The 18,042-nt window shown below is 36.0% G+C and overlaps 4 protein-coding genes across 11 annotated transcripts; 2 read left to right on the forward strand and 2 right to left on the reverse strand.

Annotated features, from left to right (window-relative positions):
• The first annotated feature begins 191 nt into the window (after positions 1–191).
• LOC111795776 (cytochrome c oxidase assembly factor 5) lies at positions 192–7,830 on the forward strand. Of its 4 annotated transcripts, XR_002815252.1 has the most exons (8): positions 192–289; positions 826–1,043; positions 1,315–1,419; positions 3,134–3,455; positions 3,860–3,907; positions 4,937–5,193; positions 6,926–6,994; positions 7,578–7,830. XR_002815252.1 is itself a non-coding variant. In XM_023678355.1 (4 exons), the coding sequence occupies exons 2-4, from the start codon at positions 975–977 to the stop codon at positions 3,173–3,175; spliced, it is 216 nt and encodes a 71-aa protein (XP_023534123.1). In that variant the 5' UTR covers positions 192–289; positions 826–974; the 3' UTR covers positions 3,176–3,561. The 4 variants fall into 4 exon arrangements, 2 of the variants coding, with proteins under 2 accessions (XP_023534123.1, XP_023534138.1); XR_002815251.1 differs by lacking the exon at positions 6,926–6,994; XM_023678355.1 differs by lacking the exons at positions 3,860–3,907; positions 4,937–5,193; positions 6,926–6,994; positions 7,578–7,830 and having other exon boundaries at positions 3,134–3,561.
• On the forward strand, positions 5,189–7,830 carry LOC111795751 (uncharacterized protein At5g39865-like). Of its 4 annotated transcripts, XM_023678337.1 has the most exons (3): positions 5,189–6,396; positions 6,926–6,994; positions 7,578–7,830. In XM_023678337.1, the coding sequence occupies exon 1, from the start codon at positions 5,560–5,562 to the stop codon at positions 6,340–6,342; it is 783 nt and encodes a 260-aa protein (XP_023534105.1). In that variant the 5' UTR covers positions 5,189–5,559; the 3' UTR covers positions 6,343–6,396; positions 6,926–6,994; positions 7,578–7,830. The 4 variants fall into 4 exon arrangements, with proteins under 4 accessions (XP_023534105.1, XP_023534112.1, XP_023534096.1 ...); XM_023678344.1 differs by lacking the exon at positions 6,926–6,994; XM_023678328.1 differs by lacking the exons at positions 6,926–6,994; positions 7,578–7,830 and adding an exon at positions 7,352–7,458.
• Positions 7,831–8,818: 988 nt separating this feature from the next.
• LOC111791725 (probable ADP-ribosylation factor GTPase-activating protein AGD11) lies at positions 8,819–12,378 on the reverse strand. Its single transcript, XM_023673198.1, has 9 exons — positions 12,022–12,378; positions 11,807–11,933; positions 11,462–11,546; positions 10,619–10,694; positions 10,346–10,509; positions 10,019–10,265; positions 9,751–9,867; positions 9,564–9,659; positions 8,819–9,472 (listed from the first exon to the last, which is right to left on the reverse strand). Exons 2-9 carry the CDS (start codon positions 11,877–11,879, stop codon positions 9,191–9,193), a joined length of 1,140 nt encoding a protein of 379 aa, XP_023528966.1. The 5' UTR covers positions 11,880–11,933; positions 12,022–12,378; the 3' UTR covers positions 8,819–9,190.
• A 644-nt stretch (positions 12,379–13,022) lies between these two features.
• LOC111788670 (E3 ubiquitin-protein ligase DIS1) lies at positions 13,023–16,509 on the reverse strand. 2 transcript variants are annotated; one of them, XM_023669103.1, is made up of 4 exons: positions 16,042–16,509; positions 14,896–15,122; positions 13,555–13,941; positions 13,023–13,467 (listed from the first exon to the last, which is right to left on the reverse strand). In XM_023669103.1, the coding sequence occupies exons 2-4, from the start codon at positions 15,103–15,105 to the stop codon at positions 13,147–13,149; spliced, it is 918 nt and encodes a 305-aa protein (XP_023524871.1). In that variant the 5' UTR covers positions 15,106–15,122; positions 16,042–16,509; the 3' UTR covers positions 13,023–13,146. The 2 variants fall into 2 exon arrangements, with proteins under 2 accessions (XP_023524871.1, XP_023524879.1); XM_023669111.1 differs by lacking the exon at positions 16,042–16,509 and adding an exon at positions 15,303–15,737.
• Positions 16,510–18,042: the final 1,533 nt, after the last annotated feature.

Below are 18,042 nucleotides of genomic sequence, written 5' to 3' on the forward strand. Positions count from 1 at the left end.
TACAAATGTGATTTTTCAATTTTGGTCTTTTTATTTTATCCTTATTATTTAACTATTTTTTTAAATAATTACATGAAAATTATTATTTTTTTTTAATAAAGTATAATATTTATGGGTGTTTTTATTAATTGAGTCTAAAATCTAATTGTAATTTTATTTATTTATTTATTTATTTATTTAAACCACGAAATGAAATTAACCTTTGTAGAAAGTCGTCACCCCTTCTTTCGCCTTATTCTTGTTCGTCGGGCGTTCACAGCAATCGGTAGTCGTCGTTTCCTCTCGCCAGGTAAATTCCTCCGTCGCTGTTCGATTCGCTTCGTCGTGTTCTTTGCTGTTGTTGATTCTGTTTCCTTTTCGTTCTGCAACTCTGTGTTCATTTTCTTCTGTATCAAATCTGTCTCCATCTATGCATCCATCCGCCATCTCCATTCCACAGGCTCTCTCTCACTTGCTTCGTTTCTGTTCTATTATGCTTTTTACTGTTCTCATCCTTCTTCTTTCATGTTTGTTCCTATTCAATTTTGGAATCAGCTCTGCGTCCATGCCTTCTAATTGGAAGCCAGCTCCCATTTCTCGGTCGGATTCCTTACCGATATCCTAAGAATCAATCGTTCTATCACTTTTTTTCACTGATTTTGATTGGTTTATTAAAAAAAAAAATTAGATATTTCAATGATACAATGTTTTTTTTTTTCTCTCTCTATGTAATATGAATTTGGTGTGTTATTTGCCGCCTTGCTTCGTGCTATAGATTGTTTCACGATTTATCATGCTGTTCCTCACTGACGCTGAGGAGAATTGTGCATACTGTCTGGTTTCCAGTTAAGTCCTGCGAGTAGAAAATCAGCTCGGTTGATATTTATTGTCAAGAGCACAAAGCTGAATACTGTAAACGAAGATAATTGTGCTATTTCAAGTGAAGATTCAAGGCATAACAGGAATCTTTGAGGAGGGTAAAATTAAGGGGAAGGATGTCGAAGTCTTGCAAAGGTTTAGCGATGGAACTGGTCAAGTGTCTCAGCGAATCCGATTGTGTAAAGGTCTTGTATAATCATCTTCTCTCTGTATTTGTCCGTCTTTATGTGTGTGCGTGTGCAGACATGTATCTTATCAGTACTTGGATAATCTTACTATAGAATTGCCATCTATTATTCTGAAATGTCCTTTTTACTCTTTGGCTATCATTTGTGACAGATTATACAGTATTAATGAATGTTAGAACAGTCTATCACGAATAATGTAAATAAGGATGTATAGCGTCGTTGCTTGATTTCAACATGGATTTCAGTCTTTATGTTGTTGTAATTTCAGGTCCAGAACCGAACTTACAAGGAATGTGCTGGAGAGAAGAGTCCTTGCATTCCTAGCGAATGCGTGGGATTAAGGGAAACATATTTCAATTGTAAAAGAGGCCAGGCAAGTTTTCGTGAACTCCTTCTCTAGCCTCATGCAGGCGTTCATTTTTTGTTTAAGTAGATCTCAATCATGCTACTGGTGCTTCAAAGTATTCTAAAATACACCTCATGATCCAACAACATGGCAACTCGTAGTTTAAACTTTTATGTGGTATTATATAATGTAAAGATTGGTCTTAAGATAGTGGACTGTGAATAGATGATTAGTCACTTCTTTATTTTCTCATCTCATTGGGAAGTAGAGAGAACATCTGTGGGTGAAGCTATCCAAAAGGATATCCAAAGTAATGCTATGGGTGAATGTTGGAAATTTTTCTTGGAAATATATGCTAGGATTTTTGCCCTATGCTAAAGGTGGAAGGTCAACCTTGTGTCACATGGTGCTAGCAAATCTACCATTCTTCTTGTCCCATGCCTAGGGGAAATATGACAGCGTCACAACACCTTGAAAAAGAAGACAAGAAACTTTCTCTTGGATGGCTCCTCATAGGGAAGCTTATCCACTTTGTAAATTCAAAGGTGGTCTCTTCTCTATAGAAAAATGGAGGATGCTTCAGTCCGTAAAGAGCCTTCTTCAAAGTGTGAGAATCGGAGAAAAAAATTAAGCACTGATGGAAAAATGAGTATGGAGGTCTTTGAATGCAGGGCAATGAACTGCATTTATCGAAAATAAGGGGGGAATGACCTGCTTCCGAAAGAAAAGGCAGAAGGGCATGGATCTCTATATCAAACATAACAAAGTTGAAGGGGATTCATCACAAATAATTCTGCTATCAAATTAGAAGATGGGAAGATATTGGCCTACTGGACCGTGGGACTTCATCCATTTTCTGTGAGGTTCAGTAAACGAATTATGAAATGAGGATTCGAGAAGCTGGAATGTACTGATTAGAAGGAACTTGACAGCACTTGAATTTAGCGAACTAAATGACCTGCTCGGTTTTATAGAAAATGAGTGGATTGGAACGGCGTAGAGATTGTGGACTTCCCTTTTTTGGGCTCAACATCTGTGTTATACCAAATGGATGCAGCAGTAGTGTTCTAGAAAGAATCTCTATAAGGGTAAATAGGAAAATATCCCCAAAAAGTCCGCACAGCTTATTCTCATGGACTCAAAACTTCTGAAAGGTGAAGACTCGATGTTGTTCAATTGTTTTGTCACAAAACTTTTTACCCTTTAGCGTGCCTTTATGTTTGGAAGAAAGTGAAGGAACTAACTATACATTTTATCCTGTGCCCTTTAGTAAACTTCTGATTTACAGTTTTTCTCAGATCGAACTTCGGAAGAGAATATATTTCATCTTGTTTATGGATATTGCTTAAGGTAAGGGGCAAAGCAAACAAATTTTAGGGTGGAGTCTCCGGTTGGAAAGAAACAATAAGAGTTAAGATTGGATAAATTTTGAGTTAGCTAAACTTTGCAGTTCTTACTAGGTTCCTGTAGATAATGCCTCCAATAACTGCACTTTCAGTTTAATCCTTCCTTCTGGAGGCAATGCTTTTGTAAACTCCATCAGGGACTGAGACTGACTGGGTGGCTTTCATGTGGTATATCCTTAAAGAAAGTTTTTATCATAGTAATAAACAGTGATTCCTGTTTCCAAAAAGAAAAAGAACTGAAAATCAGTGGCTGTCGTCATTTAATTTGTTTTTCTCGACGTCGTTAACCTTGTTAGATGGTACTAAAATTGATTCAATGCACCTCAAAATTCCAGGTTGACATGAGGGCGAGGATTCGGGGGAACAAGGGTTATTGAATGAGGAATGGAGATTTGGGAAAGGCCTGGAGCAATCCCATGGGAAGAAGTTTGAAACTTTGAATGCCTCGAAGCTTGTCTGCAATGAATGACCTGTAAAAATCTTGCCCTTCTGCATGTACTCAGTCATGTCTTCTTCCTTTTTAATTATGGTGGGAGAGGGGGTCGAGTGATTGTGTTTTCTTATGTTTTGGGGTTCTTGCATTAACTTTACCATGGCTGTTCAGTACTGAAGATTTTTACCATTTACACAACTACATACACTACTAGAAGAAGGAAGGTATATTTTTCACTTACCATTCAGTAACTTGTATCCTTCTGCTTCCCATGTTTACCTTCTTATAGGAAGATGCTTGGATTGGTAAATTCGAGTATGGCTTAACTGAGTTCTGAGTTTTCTTGTAGCGTATAAGCAAGTTTATTCCGTTCTTTTAGGCTATGTTTATTGCTAGATTGCTCTAGTTAGACCGGTTTAAAATGACTTTTTCAAAATGTTTTGATCACTTGAAATGTCATTCCGAACAAAGTCCAAGAAATTTGAAAATGGTTCAATGCTAGTTGTTGTCGGTTTGGTCACTTTTCAATATCATACTCGAGGAGTCTTAAAGAGGAGTAGGGTAAGGCACTACTCGAACTACTGTTAAATTTTCTGATCTTCGTTCTTTTCTTGAATTATTCTTGCAGGTATGAAGAAATTGATTTTGTTAATGAATCAAGTACACACCTATAATGGTATGTCTACATTTTCTAAATATTCCACTAAATTTTGTTAAGCTAATTAAGCTAATTGATTTTTCTTTAAAATTGAGTCTTACAAAATTAAAAATTAAAAATCTCATTACAAAAATGGTAATTATTTTCTATACTATGGTTCAAGTTGTATATCTCGGTGTGAGCTGTCAACTTAACTATATCCCAAATATAAATTTAATGTTGTATGGACAAATTAATATTGTCCTTATTCTTCAAAATTTTCTTAAAAATTTTAAAACTGGAAAAAGTAATTTTCAATAACAAAATTTTCTTTTCAAAAAATGAATTAATATCTATATATATATAAATTAATTAATTAGCTACGAAACTGAAGTATTTAAATCGATCGTTGTTACATGGGGCCTATAATACCTATTTATGATTGTAATTATTTCACTTGCTTTTATTAAAAAAAAGAAACAAACACACGTTAAGCACCTGAACTACTTTATTTAAATTATGGTATTAAATGTTTTCCTTTTGAATAATAAATGATTTTTCTTCCGCACACAAAAAATTATTACAATAGATATAAATATAACTTAACAAATAAGGGATTCGAATATCTTCTATTTTCATTTATTGTTTTCCAATTTTAAAGTTATTTTTTTACATCAAATTTTAGAAAAACTATCTATTTAATACTTTTAAAACTTACCATTAAACTCAAAATTAAAATTTTTTAATTTTATTAGATATAAAATTAACTTTTATTATTTTTAAACCTATTGAATACAAAAAAAAAAAAAAAAAAAAAAAAAAAAAAANACGTGTAATCTAACTAAAAAAAACTGTTCTCAAAATTTCCCTTTATTTAAAAAATATCTCTATTCTTAAAATATATATATATATATATATATATTTATTTATTTATTTATTTATTTATTTATTATGTACGCCTTCCATAAATATTTAAAAATTATTATTAAGTAAAAATTACGAAATGAGAAATAAGTTAGAGTGAAAATAATATTAATTAGAATTTATATTTTAAAAATAATTTTGTAGTTGCAAAATTATACGCAATGATGTGGTGTAGAAATGAAGGCATGTATGCATAAATAAGCAAAAGGAGTCAACGTTTTGGCGGTGAATGAGATAAGAAACTTACAAATTTGGGCAAATATGGGCAAATTCCAGAGCGTTTCCAGTGGGGGTAGAGAGAGAAAGAGTCTGGTAGAGAGAGAAAGCCATGAAAGCGAGCGACGAAGAAGAAACGCCAAGTAGAATTCAAACAAAGCCTGCCGCGTCTTCGTGTCAAAAAGGTACACAACATCATCTCTCTCTCTCTCTCTCTCTCTCTTAATCTCAAACCATACCCTAATTTCCCCCACCGAAAGGCTCACAAAAGCTTCCATTTCTCTCTCTAGAAAACCCTTTTCCAACAACATTCTTCGCTTACTTGCTACGCATATACTCCTCCGTTATCCCTCCTTAACCTAAACAGGGACAATCGGTTTTCTCATCGAAACGCCCTAAACAACCCTCTTTTTTGATTCTCTGTTCGTCGTGATTCATTGGTTTCTTTCCATTTTCTTCTCTCATTTCGACGTTTTTCGGTTGTTTTCCTCCTGCTTTTTATTGGGTTTCGACTTGATTTCATTTTTTCCCCTGTTTTCGTATTTGGGTCGATGGCGGAATTTGATCGAACTAAGTCTTCTTCCTTCTTCAATCGCTCCGTTACGTTGCACTCCTCCTCTATGGATTCCAACATGAAACCCTACCTTCGAGCCTCCCTTAATCGGACGGATTCTGTCAAGAAGTATTACAGCCCTTTCGAATCCATGAAATCTGCCTCCAATTCGATTAAAGGGAAGGTCAAGCAATTGTGTAATTTGTTTGAGAGCGGTAAGTCTTCTTCTTCGCCCACCGACGGATCGCAACATCAAATTCAAAGCAAGCTTAAACTCCCAAAATCCTTCGCTTCCGATTTCCGGGTTCCTTCCATTCGATTGCCGGGTACTGAGGATAGAATTGTGGTGTATTTGACCAGTTTACGAGGGATTCGAAGGACATATGAGGATTGCTATGCCGTGAGGGTAATATTCCGAGGTTTTAGGGTTTGGGTAGACGAGCGTGATGTATCAATGGATTCTGCCTACAGGAAAGAGTTGCAGAGTGTTATGGGCGAGAAAAATGTCAGTTTGCCTCAAGTTTTTATTAGGGGAAAGCATGTGGGAGGAGCCGAGGTGATCAAACAACTCTTTGAAGCTGGAGAATTAATCAAGATTCTCAAGGGGTTCCCGGTTCAGGAACCCGGATTTGTCTGTGAGGGTTGTGGAGATGTAAGGTTTGTCCCTTGTATGACTTGCAGTGGGAGCAGGAAGTTGTATGATGAAGATGAAGAAGTCTTGAAGAGGTGCTTAGATTGCAATGAGAATGGATTAATTCGATGTCCAGAATGTGCTTCCTGAAACATTCTTGGAACGATCGAATGAAGGAAGGACCGAGGCAACCGATGTTCTTCGGTGTGTATTTCAGATGCATTGTTGTTGATAAATAAACACTAAACCCTCACATTATTGATTGTGCATGTGGCTACATAAGTTTGAAGTTTGGACTCTTTGGTTAATGGTTTATTGTTTAGCCAAGTGTTCATCAGTTGGGTACTGGTGTTCATGTACTTTATGAACAGCATTTTGATAATAGTGTATGTTATCAATCTGCAAAGTTGAGTCATGTTTTTTCCTTTTGGGTTTATTTTTTCATTTGACCTGTTACAGGGAGGCTAATTCCCCTCTTATGGGAATGTAAATATCTAGTGCTATTTGCCAACACCAATTTGCAGAGGTTGCAATTGATGTATTCTTACTAAAAAGGCTTTGTTTCATACCCATATATCTATACCTACCTTAAAATTCTATTGAAATGATGGCCCTTATTAGTTATTGCATCTGCTTCTTCTTTTGTATTGTAGTATTGTAGTATTGCTAACAGATAGTAAGAGATTTCCTTCCCTCCCTTGTTGGCGAGGTAACACGTTTTCGTGTTTTTTAGGCTCTCTTCATGAGGATTCATGTATGTGGCTGCACTTCGAATTATTTCTACTGTCTGGTCTTCTCATAGGTATACATATATATCAGATTGTTCTGGTTTCTTTGTGTGTAAAGGAGAAACATCGTTTCGATTTTATTAGAATGTTACTAGTTTTGGTATGTTGGATAGCGAAAACGTCATTGTACATGCTTGTCATCTGAAAAAAGTTGACCTCTGATAGTTAAAGATTATCCTGTTGGCTGAGATGTTGAAACATATGATTAATTTAAGTTAGATAGATGGAGAGCTAGAAAAGACCTTCCCCCACCCAAATTTACTTTTGTGAGCCACAGAAAATGAAGCCTGACCTGTTCTTTGTCAAAATAGCCTGCAGTTGCTTGCTTTATAATCTATTCAAGTGCCAAAGTCTGAATCTCTTGTTTTCAGAGGTTAGAAACTAAAAGCAAGGTTTGAAGCTGTGCCATGAATGCAGAAACCAAGTTCTTGCCTTGCATTGGCAATGGATATAAATAATGATATCAGTAATCTCTCTGCTTCAGAATTTGTAGCTGCTGCTAGTAAAGCAGTTTATCAAGCAAGCACACACAGCTGGTGAAGGATTTTCCAATGGCTTGTTTGAATGGCCTGATGGTTTTGGCTTTTCATGCAGCAGAATATGAAGGGGAGAGGAAATGAAGAAATGCTCTAACTGCTGGTAGACTGAAGGGTATCAGCAATGGATTTGGATGTTGTTCATGAATTTTCATAGCTTTTGGAAGAAAGGTTATAAAATAGTTACTATTAAGTTTATGACAGGATCTCAGGCTTATGACTAGCAGAATGTGTGTGGGGAGTACATGGATTTGAATATTTGAATTCTTGGGAGCTGCAAACAGTTTCTAATCATCTGTGTTTATTAATTCCGATCATATTTCGTATATCAGGAAAAGGAACCTTTTGCTCCGTCAGGTTCAGGATTTATCTCTAATAATGAGCTACTTCTGAATCTCTTTCTTCAACGACGCCTGACTTGGTCAATTTTTTTTTATTTTCTTTTTTGTGTTTGTTTGTTTTTTATTTTCTTCGATCCATTTTTGTTCTGTTATGAGCTTTAGATTTTCTGTATGGCAAGGTGAAGAAAAGAGACCCCTTTTTGTGGATCTATTCACGTTTTCTTGTTCTATTTTCAAATTATTTGTATGATTTTTTTTCACCTATCTTTGATCACGATTCTGAAACAACCGTCTTCAATTTCATTCTAAAGATAAAGAGAAGTTACTAAGAGGTTCTTAGTAATCCCCAATCTCAGGCTATATGTATTTGATTCTTAGCTGTTGGGATTTATTCTGATTCAACTCAATCTTCCGGGTATTGTTTGCTATTTTTCTACATTGGCAAACTTTTATTCAGATTCTTTGTTCCTTCTTTCTTCCTGTTTGTGATCTTTTCTGGATTTTCCCTTTTGATTATTAGGGAGGAGAGATATGAAGGTGAACCACAGATTTTTTAGTGCTTCTAAATTGAAAACAGATGGTTGAGACTGATATTAATCTTTCACAAAAGAGAGAAGAAAAAGAGTATTGGTTGGGTATGTGTATCATGTCATTTGAATTAAGAAGGTAGTTGGGTTTGGAATGATGTCTTAGAATAAAAATCTTTGAGTGGCTTTAGGGTTTTTATTGGGATTTGNCATTTCTTATTGCATAGCAAAGTCAAACAACAAACAACTTATTGCATAGCAAAGTTGCGAACGAAGTAAAAATTGCATAGCAAAGTCGCGAACGAAGTAAAAATTATATTTGATGCAAGGAATTGTCTGCTCCAACAGCAAAATGACCAAGAATGATGAAAACTAGAGGCTTCCCATTTCCAGGTATGAATGAATGTTCCCTTCCACCTACTAAACTTATGATATGATTCTTGAAAAAGAAAAGACAATCACATTTCACATTAAAGAAGTAAAGTAATCTCGAATGTACAAGTTCTTTCTCCTTTCCAACATATTAACATAGTTTACAGAAAAACATTCAAAGGGGGATAATCTTAAACACAAGCGAAGGTTATTGAGGCATAAACCAACTATGAACACAAGAATTTCTTCAGCACAGACACTTCTTCCATTGATATTCCTGAAAAGTAACCTTTTTCCCCTGCTCAGACCAATGATTTGCAGCAATCTCTAAGAACACCTCTATCTATGGTTCCCTAATATTGTAAACAGCTCAGTTTTGGATGGATGGATGGATGGATGGATGGATGGATGGATGGATGGATGGATGGCTCAGCCTACTGAGAAAGAGGAACACATTCAAGCTCCATCTCCAGCACGCCTCGTTCGACGTTCTGCAGCTTCAAAGAGATGTCTTGTCGGATCTTCCCATCTACAAGAGTGATGATGCCATCCTTTGCAAGAGTGTTCTCCTTGCATGCTACCCATTTTCCTAGCTGCATCGGTTCACTGACTGTGGATCTCTCACAGGCTTGGGCTGCCGTGAGCAGTGGATTGATATCAATTTCTGCTTCACCCATGAAGTCATCGGTTGAAAATGTGTCTTTGTCATACACAATCTGCACAAAGTTACTTTAAGTTCCTCCTACTAAACATGATCAAGAGAAAGAAAGAACTAGGAAGTATTTTCAGGTCATCCAACTTACTTACCACTCTTAATGGAGGAATGTGATCAGGAATTGACAGCATTAGGCTCTCGTTCCACACTGGATTCAAACTGCTCTTGATGACTCGTGTCTTCACTGACTGAAAAGTATATAAGAACACAGGAGAATTCAGGCAATTTCCCACCCCAGGAGCTATGACAATATGAAAAAGGTTCATTAGGGAGTCTCACTTGGTTGCCCAACGAGAGAATTACATATGGGTCGCTTGTCACCATATCCCTGATAGCTAAATTGGTTCCTCTAACTACGTTGACCTTAATTAAACCAACGAATTCAATCATACCTGCCTGCAAACAGTACACAGCATATAGTTCAGCTACCTCTTCTGCTTAAGTTTTATTAGGAAAACGATGAACAGAGAAGAGTTATAGTAAGAACACGTGAATAGTTGTGTGTGGAAAGTAATGCAGAAAATTAAACACTTTCACAGATCATTACCATTGAGCTGCTTAATACCAATGCATTTCCCTTTTTGCTGTTCTTCGGTTCACAATCTTTTCTTCCCCAGCTGTTCCGGAATGCACTTCCGATTCGAGTTTTTGTCGGTAGTTTTTCGTAATTCCTTCTTTCTTCGCTTCCATTATAAGAAATGCTATGCCAGAATGATGATTTCTTCTGCGGGGGTGGAAAAGGACAGAAAATCTGGTCGTCAAGACTTGCGAATTGCAGTAGCTCATATTTTTTCCTGTGCAGCCAAACCATGTAAATATTATATTATTTGGATGATATTTGCTTATAGCAAGAATAACATCACAAAAGATTTACCTTATAAAATCCAAACGCTCCTCTATGGATGAGTCTGGTTTTGGTTTCTTATCGCTGTCTGGGATGAAAACTTCGTACTTTTTGTTTACGGCAGTATTTCCACCTATACTCGTCAAAGCATCAACTTGTTCATCCGTCCAATCATCTAGCTTCACTGAAAGAACCTGCCATAATTTCAGAATCAATTGTAAACCTATAATTTTCAAGATTATGTTAGAAAGTAATACAAATTAATAATCTTCAAAACAGAGCTGTTGAAGAAAGGAGTAACACCTTAGATATATGCACTCCGAGGCTTCGGTGTACTCCAGAACACTTGATGCAAATAAATGCCCCCAAATTCAAAGACCTGCGTCCAACAAGTGAATCCATTCAAAATACAAAAGATTCTAAGATATCTACCTTCAAAATTTCGTGGTGGATTAAAAGATCCATATAAGATTATAAGTTACAATTAGCTAGTGGTCATTACCCTAAGGTTTATTTTCAAGGGTATAAATAGTCATTCATGTTGTTGCTTTAGTAAAAAGATTTTGGATATCATAATGAAAGTTGCATATTATACTTCTTAAGCTATTAGCTTGTTCCGTCGCATTTCTTGTGTTTAGATTTGCATGTCAGAGTCATTCAAGTAGTCTTGATCAAACTATCTTATGGAGTGATTCGAATCACGAGTTTTCTTTATTTTTGATCTTGATCATCAAGTTAATATCATTTTTGTAGTTTTTGAATAAGGTTTTTAAATCGAATCCTAAGAGTTTCATATCAGATGCGGTCCTAGTCCTAGATGCTTAACCAATAAGAAAAAAAAAAAAGTTCTGAAGCATGAAAGATTGCAAGTTAGGAGTAAAAAGGAGCTGGTAAGCTGATATGCAGTCAGCCATATAAACACTACACCACGCAAGCATGGTTCTGCAGCAAAAAGAATGAGCAAAATAAAAGCAAACCGATTTCAATAGCTTCGTAGCAGATTCCCAATAATTTTAAATTCAGTATTCAAACTTCTCAGGAAGGATGGTACCTTTCAGAATAGTCAAGTACTGAACTCTCAGTTTAATTATTCCCCTAACTATGTACGAATTGTATTCCATATAGCTAATATAATACAATACTTACACCCATTTTGGATCTGGAGACCCACAATCTGCACAGAATTTATTGGCAGACTGAGATGTGAGATCCTTCAGCCTTTTCTGGGTACCTGATCAATGATGGAGTAGTGGAATATGGAGGTAAGAACAGGACATTCTGGAAGATTTATATAGAACAGTTCCAACATTCAAGGAGGAAGATGAATCGACCATTCACTACATTTATGAAACTTGGATTTCAAAACCCCAAACTATCAAGGCCATGAAAAATCGAAATCCATGGATACATATTAAGGATTTCAAAACCCCAATCTAAATAGTTACAGGAACACATGAAATTCACACCAGAAATGATGAAGAAAAAGAGTACCTGAACCACCACCCTTTTGATCAATCTGTTGTAACTTGGCTGACATTTCTGGAAAAAATGAATCCAAACTCATAAGCGGAAACTTGACTCTCGAAATACGCCTAGGAAAACTCCAACAGCTTGAACCCTAATCAATCACAAAAGACCGTCAAAGAAAAGAACGTTGAAATCGGCAATAGATCATAGAAAGTACGCAACATTGTTAGGTAAATTACCAAGATAAATACAATTCATCTCCGAGATTCTTCTCTGCAATGCCGATTAACGATCTAGGGTTCGAAAATGCGTAGGGATCGCATTAGGGCTCATTACAACGAATCTCTGTTCCATCGGGTAAAACGATAAACCAGATGGATCCTAAAACATACACAGAGGATGCAAACAGGGGAAGATTCAACGGAAAACGAAGGAAAATTCATTGGTAACGAAAGAGACGAAGAGAAATCTGCATTAGGTGGGGATTAGAACAGAAAACGAAACAGAAAATTGAAGAAAATGAAATGAGTCCGGTGATTGCCAACAATAAAAAAAAGCATTTCACAGCAAAAATGGCTCAAAAATGGGTCACGATGTTTTGGTGAACAGTGGAAATGGATTCGAAATTTAGGAGATGACAGAATTTGTGGTAGGTAAGTTAGTTTATCTGTTTATTTATTGACTGATTACTAAAAGACCACGCGCATCCAAATCGCGTGTTTTTCCCAATTTTTTTCTTCCCCCCATTTTTAGATAAATTACAAAAATCACAAAATTTTTCAAACTTATCTAATAACCTTTAATTTTATATTTAGTAAATTTACAATAAATTTAAATTTCTTATTTGTATACTGAATTTTAATATATATAAATAAATGTTTGTGAGTTCATGAACTAAATTATTTAATCAGTCAGGAAATAAATGTTTTCAATGTTTTCGTACGAGTACCTACTAGTTCCGCTTTGGACAAATTGAGCTAATTTAGACTTTGGAGCCAATGGTGTACTTTTATCGAGCCTAAACCAATTTATTTGGATGAATTTGAACTAATTTGGACGAGCTCAATCATCCAAGTTTATGTATATTATTTAACACACATGGTCAATTCATCCCTTCATTTTAATTTTTATTTTTTATTTTTGGCTATTAAAATACTATTTATTTTTAAAATAAATATCCAATAAACAAGGGTTAAAAGTGTAAATTCAAGTCTTAGGGGGAGGGGCAAAAAGGTAAAAATAAAGAGAGAAGTAAGAAGACATGTATTTGAATTTCCCCTTCAAAATAACATTAAAATTAGGCTCTCTACTTTACTTTCTTCTTCTAAGCACCTAAACAAACATACAACACAAACACATTACTACTACTGCTCCTTCCAAATCCTACCAGTTACCCTCAGCTTCAATTCTTTCCGATCTCCCCCCGAGAAGAACAGCGCCATGTTACGTTGGATAATAAGCCCGTCAAAGCTGTCTCGTACCTTCCGATGACTGTCCCGAATACTCCGTGGCACTCCTTGCCACACCGTCTTCCTCCCATTTCCACCCACCTCTAGACTATAACTGTAGTTCTTCGCTTCATTATCGTCCCCCATAAACCGCAAGAAAGCTATGTACACCGGTGCCATCCCGAGCTGAAAAGCTTCGAAATGTAAACAAAAGTATTGACCAAAACAGCTGAAAACCTATAGATCAAACAGAAATAACGGTATCAGTTGCGTGCGTGTCCGACCTCTCAAAACATGACACAATAAGACGAAGCAGAATAGTACCGTTAACATCCACGTGGCATTTTCGACCTCTTGCGGATTTGACTTGACGTATCGGTGATTGAAAGTGCTTCCATTATGCATGTCGACTTTGTGATCGTCCTTGAGGTGAGCTACCAAAAACGGAATATCGCCAACAACCGTGCATTCCGACCCCGCATAAGGACAGTTATAGGGTCGATATACACACTGAGATTCATGTTTCAGCTTGCTGTAGTAAGGGTATATGCCCACACATCCAAAAGTTTGATATTTACATGGAAGTTCCAGAGATGCAGCCACCTTCTCTAATGCAAGACATCTGATATTCCCGAGTTCATGCCTGCAGGTCGGACACCGGTTGTGCACCCTCGGCTTGCATCCCGAACACAATGTGTGACCATTCGAACACTGCGACAACAGAAAGTTAATCGACATAAGAACACATGGTACTCTCAAAGACTACCCAAAATCTTTAACATTATTCATAAACTCAAGGGGAACATTCAGTTGAGCCCAAAAGGAAGACAGCTCTCGAGCTATTATAATCCAGACGAAGCCAGTGTATTTTGTATAGGAAGAAGAGACAAAATCGTCTTCGTAACAGCCCAGCCTATCACTAGCAGATATTGTCCTCTGTGAGTTTTTCCTTTCGGACTTCCCTTCAAGGTTTTTAAAACGCGTCAACTAGGGAGAGGTTTCCACACCCTTATAAAGAATGCTTCGTTCTCCTCCCCAACCAATGTGGAATCTCACAATTCACCCTCCTTCGAAACCCAATATCCTTGCTGGTACTCGTTCCCCTCTCTAATCGATGTGAGATCTCACAAATTCTACGTGACCTATGGAATGGAAAGAATCACCGTTCATACGATCTTTGAAGAGAGATCGGGAGTTTTTAGGAGATTCGGGATTATATTACTTATAGGGAATCCGTTTTAGTTCTCGTAACAGATATATATGTAATCTCTTCCATGACCATGAGAACAGTTTCATGTTGTGAAAATAACAAAGTGTATATAATATGGTATAACTAATAAGAGTTCTCGAAGTTTCGGGATGCCGAACGTCCATTTTCTGCCTCCAACGACAGCCCCTACCCACCTCACCACCAAATCCACCTCCAGAAACTAAAGCTGCCAAACCCATCACCAAAACCTTTGCCATAACTAACATCACCACCAACTCCATCATTGACACCACCTACTTCACCCAGATAAGTGTTCTTGTCTTAAGATATTCGATCAACAAGCTAATTTGAATCTTACTTCTCTTACAGTGATTCTTTATCATTTGGTATCAAAGCGTTCATCTCCAACAAGTAAACAATTTCATTCAAAAGATCTTAAAAAGATGAGAACTGACCTGATGAATAGGAGGGTACATAGCATTTAAGCAAACAGGGCACTCCAACAGCTCACGAACACTGCTCGAGACAGCCACGTTAGGCTTTCCTCCATTTCGAGCAGGATCACTCACACTTTCACTAACATCCATCATGTCATCATCTTGTGGAGGATCAATAACCTCAGGTTTGGTCCGAACGTCATCAAAATAAGGATTTGCAGATGACATTTTTATCAATAAAATGCCTACAAACATAAACATTAGGAAAAGTATGAACAAGAAGTTGCAAGTATTAAGAACATCATATGTCAATCCATAGGTCTACCCCAGAAGTATTGACCAAAACATCATATGAAATGACCAACCATAGTTACAAGAAATAACTTCAAAACCAGATAAGAACAACTTAGGAACGATTTGAAGACCTATTGATTCTAACAACTGATTGCAGAGTTGATCATTCGGACTTTTCAATTCATAGATGTGAATCTCGAACCTAAGAATGGGGATATTCCCGAAACTCACAAAGAAAAAAAGAAGTGAGTTGAGTTAGACAAAAAGAAACGAGGTGACTTAGACAAATCTTTAGACCAATCATTCGAATATTGATTAATACGTAATCGAATGAACATTCCTTGAAAATGAAAATGGCTCTTCTGCTCATAAATGAAATGTTCATAAAAATTCTTGCTCCCATGGGACCATTTGTATCTATATTTGTATCGGATTCTCATGGATTGTTTGAGAACCAACTTGTTTCGTCCTATAACCAATGGGTAACTAACAAAAAGATGATTCACTAAAAGAAAAGAAAGCATCTCAAATCATTATCCAATATTCTGTTCAATGATCTAAAAGATTATTGGAAAAGAGAAAGGAGTAAGAACATGATGAACACTAAACTCCCAATGGAACCAATTCAATTACCAAACAGAAAAACTAAACTAAACCCAGAACTCCATCGAGGCCTAAAGAACAACAACAAATGCGCAGAGTAAACCGATCAATGAGAAAAAACCCAACAAAATGCAGATAAGAACATCCAGAAACGAAGGCCTCAAACATCTCGGGACAATCATAAAAACCATCCCAGAAAGAAATACAAGAACCCCAAATCACAAGAACTCAAAACCCCATGAAGAAATCAAGGGAATCATGAAATACCTCAAAAGATAATCAGAACCCCACCAAAGAATCTGGGTGGACGGCAAGTTTGATTGTGGTACGACAATAAACAGCGCCAAAAAGGGATGATAATACACAAAGGGATGCGACGAAAACCGCGTTTGGGAGCCGAGAGAATTCAAATTAAAGCATGGGAGAGAGAGAAAGGGGAGGAGGAGGAGCGTCTGAAGGGCAGAAGAGAGAGATTTTTCTCGAGAAAGAACAAAAAAGGGCAGAAATTAAGAACAAACAAGCAGGGCGGCTTCACTGACCTCGAAATTCCGAAAATCGGTTTAATTTTTTAATGGAAAAACGAAAATCTCAGAGATTTCTGACCTTTTCCATACGCTAATCGAAAGATTTCAAAATACCCAGAAAAGAGAAAAGGGGAAAATTTGTTGTTTTAAACGAACGTTCGAAAGAGAGGGGGGGAAAGCGGCAGCGCCCTGTTGAACACAGTGATTATGAATGATTGAATTGGTTGACTCGAACCCACCCGGTCTTCTTGCGTTAAATTACGCGCTTTATTTATATATATATATATATATATATATATATATATATGCTTTAAAAGCACTCTAAAATGGAAACAAAAATTAGGTCAACTTTAACAACTTTAATTTTCAAAACTTGTTTATTTTTTTCTCCAAATTGCCTTTTGGAAATTAACTTTTGTAATTTCTAAAATTTGACATTGATTATGTAATCAATGATATAAAAATAATAATAATTATTATTATTATTATTTTATAATTGATGAGTTATACGAGCATAACTTACTAGATCATGCATCAACTATAGCTAAATTTATACTTTAACAATTTATAACAAGTGCATTGTTTAATTATAGTAAGAAAAAAACTACCTTAAATCCTTTGATGATTTGGACTCTAGTTCTTACAACATCAAACTAAAAAAATGGTTGAACTAGTGCTACAAAGGTTGAATGAGGTAAAATATTGAGTGAGCGGATGAAAAAATAGTAACGAGTTAGGTTTAAAGTTCAAGGACTAAGTTGATTTTATTTTTAGTTTCTTAAAATTTAGTTTATATACTATTAAAAAATCGAGCAAAATTTTGAAACCTAAACGAAATATGATAAAATTTAATCAATTTAAAAAATTTATGACACGGGTTTCTCAAGAGATAAGATGCCTCTATCTTTTAAAGCGATTCATATAAATAAGAAAATTGAAAATTGTGAAATAATATAAAAATTATGTGAGGCAAAAATTGTATATCACATGATCTTAAATTCAATTTGAGTGAAGTGAGAACATCAAGAAAAAAAAATAGTGGTTGAAATTATTAAATATTATGTGGGAAGAGCAGGACCAAGAACAATAAATGCTTGCCCATGTGCCATTTATTTATTTATTCTTTGTTTTTACTAAATAATTGACTCTTTATGGATCAAAGAACTCTTGGATACTGGGCTCTAACTTTCATGTTTTATTGTAGACTAAAATGAAGTAAATATTAAAAGTCTTTTGTTAAAAATGAGATTCCAACCAAATAAAAGAAATCGATGTCTAAGAACAGCTACCGTATGTTCAATTGGTGAGTCTCGAACAGGTGTGATAAGTGACGCGACGAAGTTTGCATCATTGTTGGCCTGGTGTCACCGCCATCACCAATAAGTAGGCACCATCCTCGGCTAAATCTGGATTCATCACTTATACTAGCAAATCAAGGGACTTCGTATGCAAAACTTGAGCAGGTCTGATTTTATGCTCATGGAGCAAATTGTGTTTGGACTTTTGGATCCCAAGTTCACTAATCATAGGCATGATACTACGTTTGTACTTTTTGTTGCTGCCCAGAGGCTCGTTTGGCATCAAGGCAACAAACGTAGTACATAATCATTGTAGATCCACTCCTTTTCCTATTCAAATATCAACCAAGTTTCACTGAAATTATAGCTCACGTGATATAAATCTTGAAAAATATGAAAGTAAGCTCAAGAAAATCTAGTTAGCATGCATATAACAAAGTAATGAA

This window comes from Cucurbita pepo, chromosome LG01 (genome assembly GCF_002806865.2).
Source record: "Cucurbita pepo subsp. pepo cultivar mu-cu-16 chromosome LG01, ASM280686v2, whole genome shotgun sequence".
NCBI lineage: Eukaryota > Viridiplantae > Streptophyta > Magnoliopsida > Cucurbitales > Cucurbitaceae > Cucurbita > Cucurbita pepo.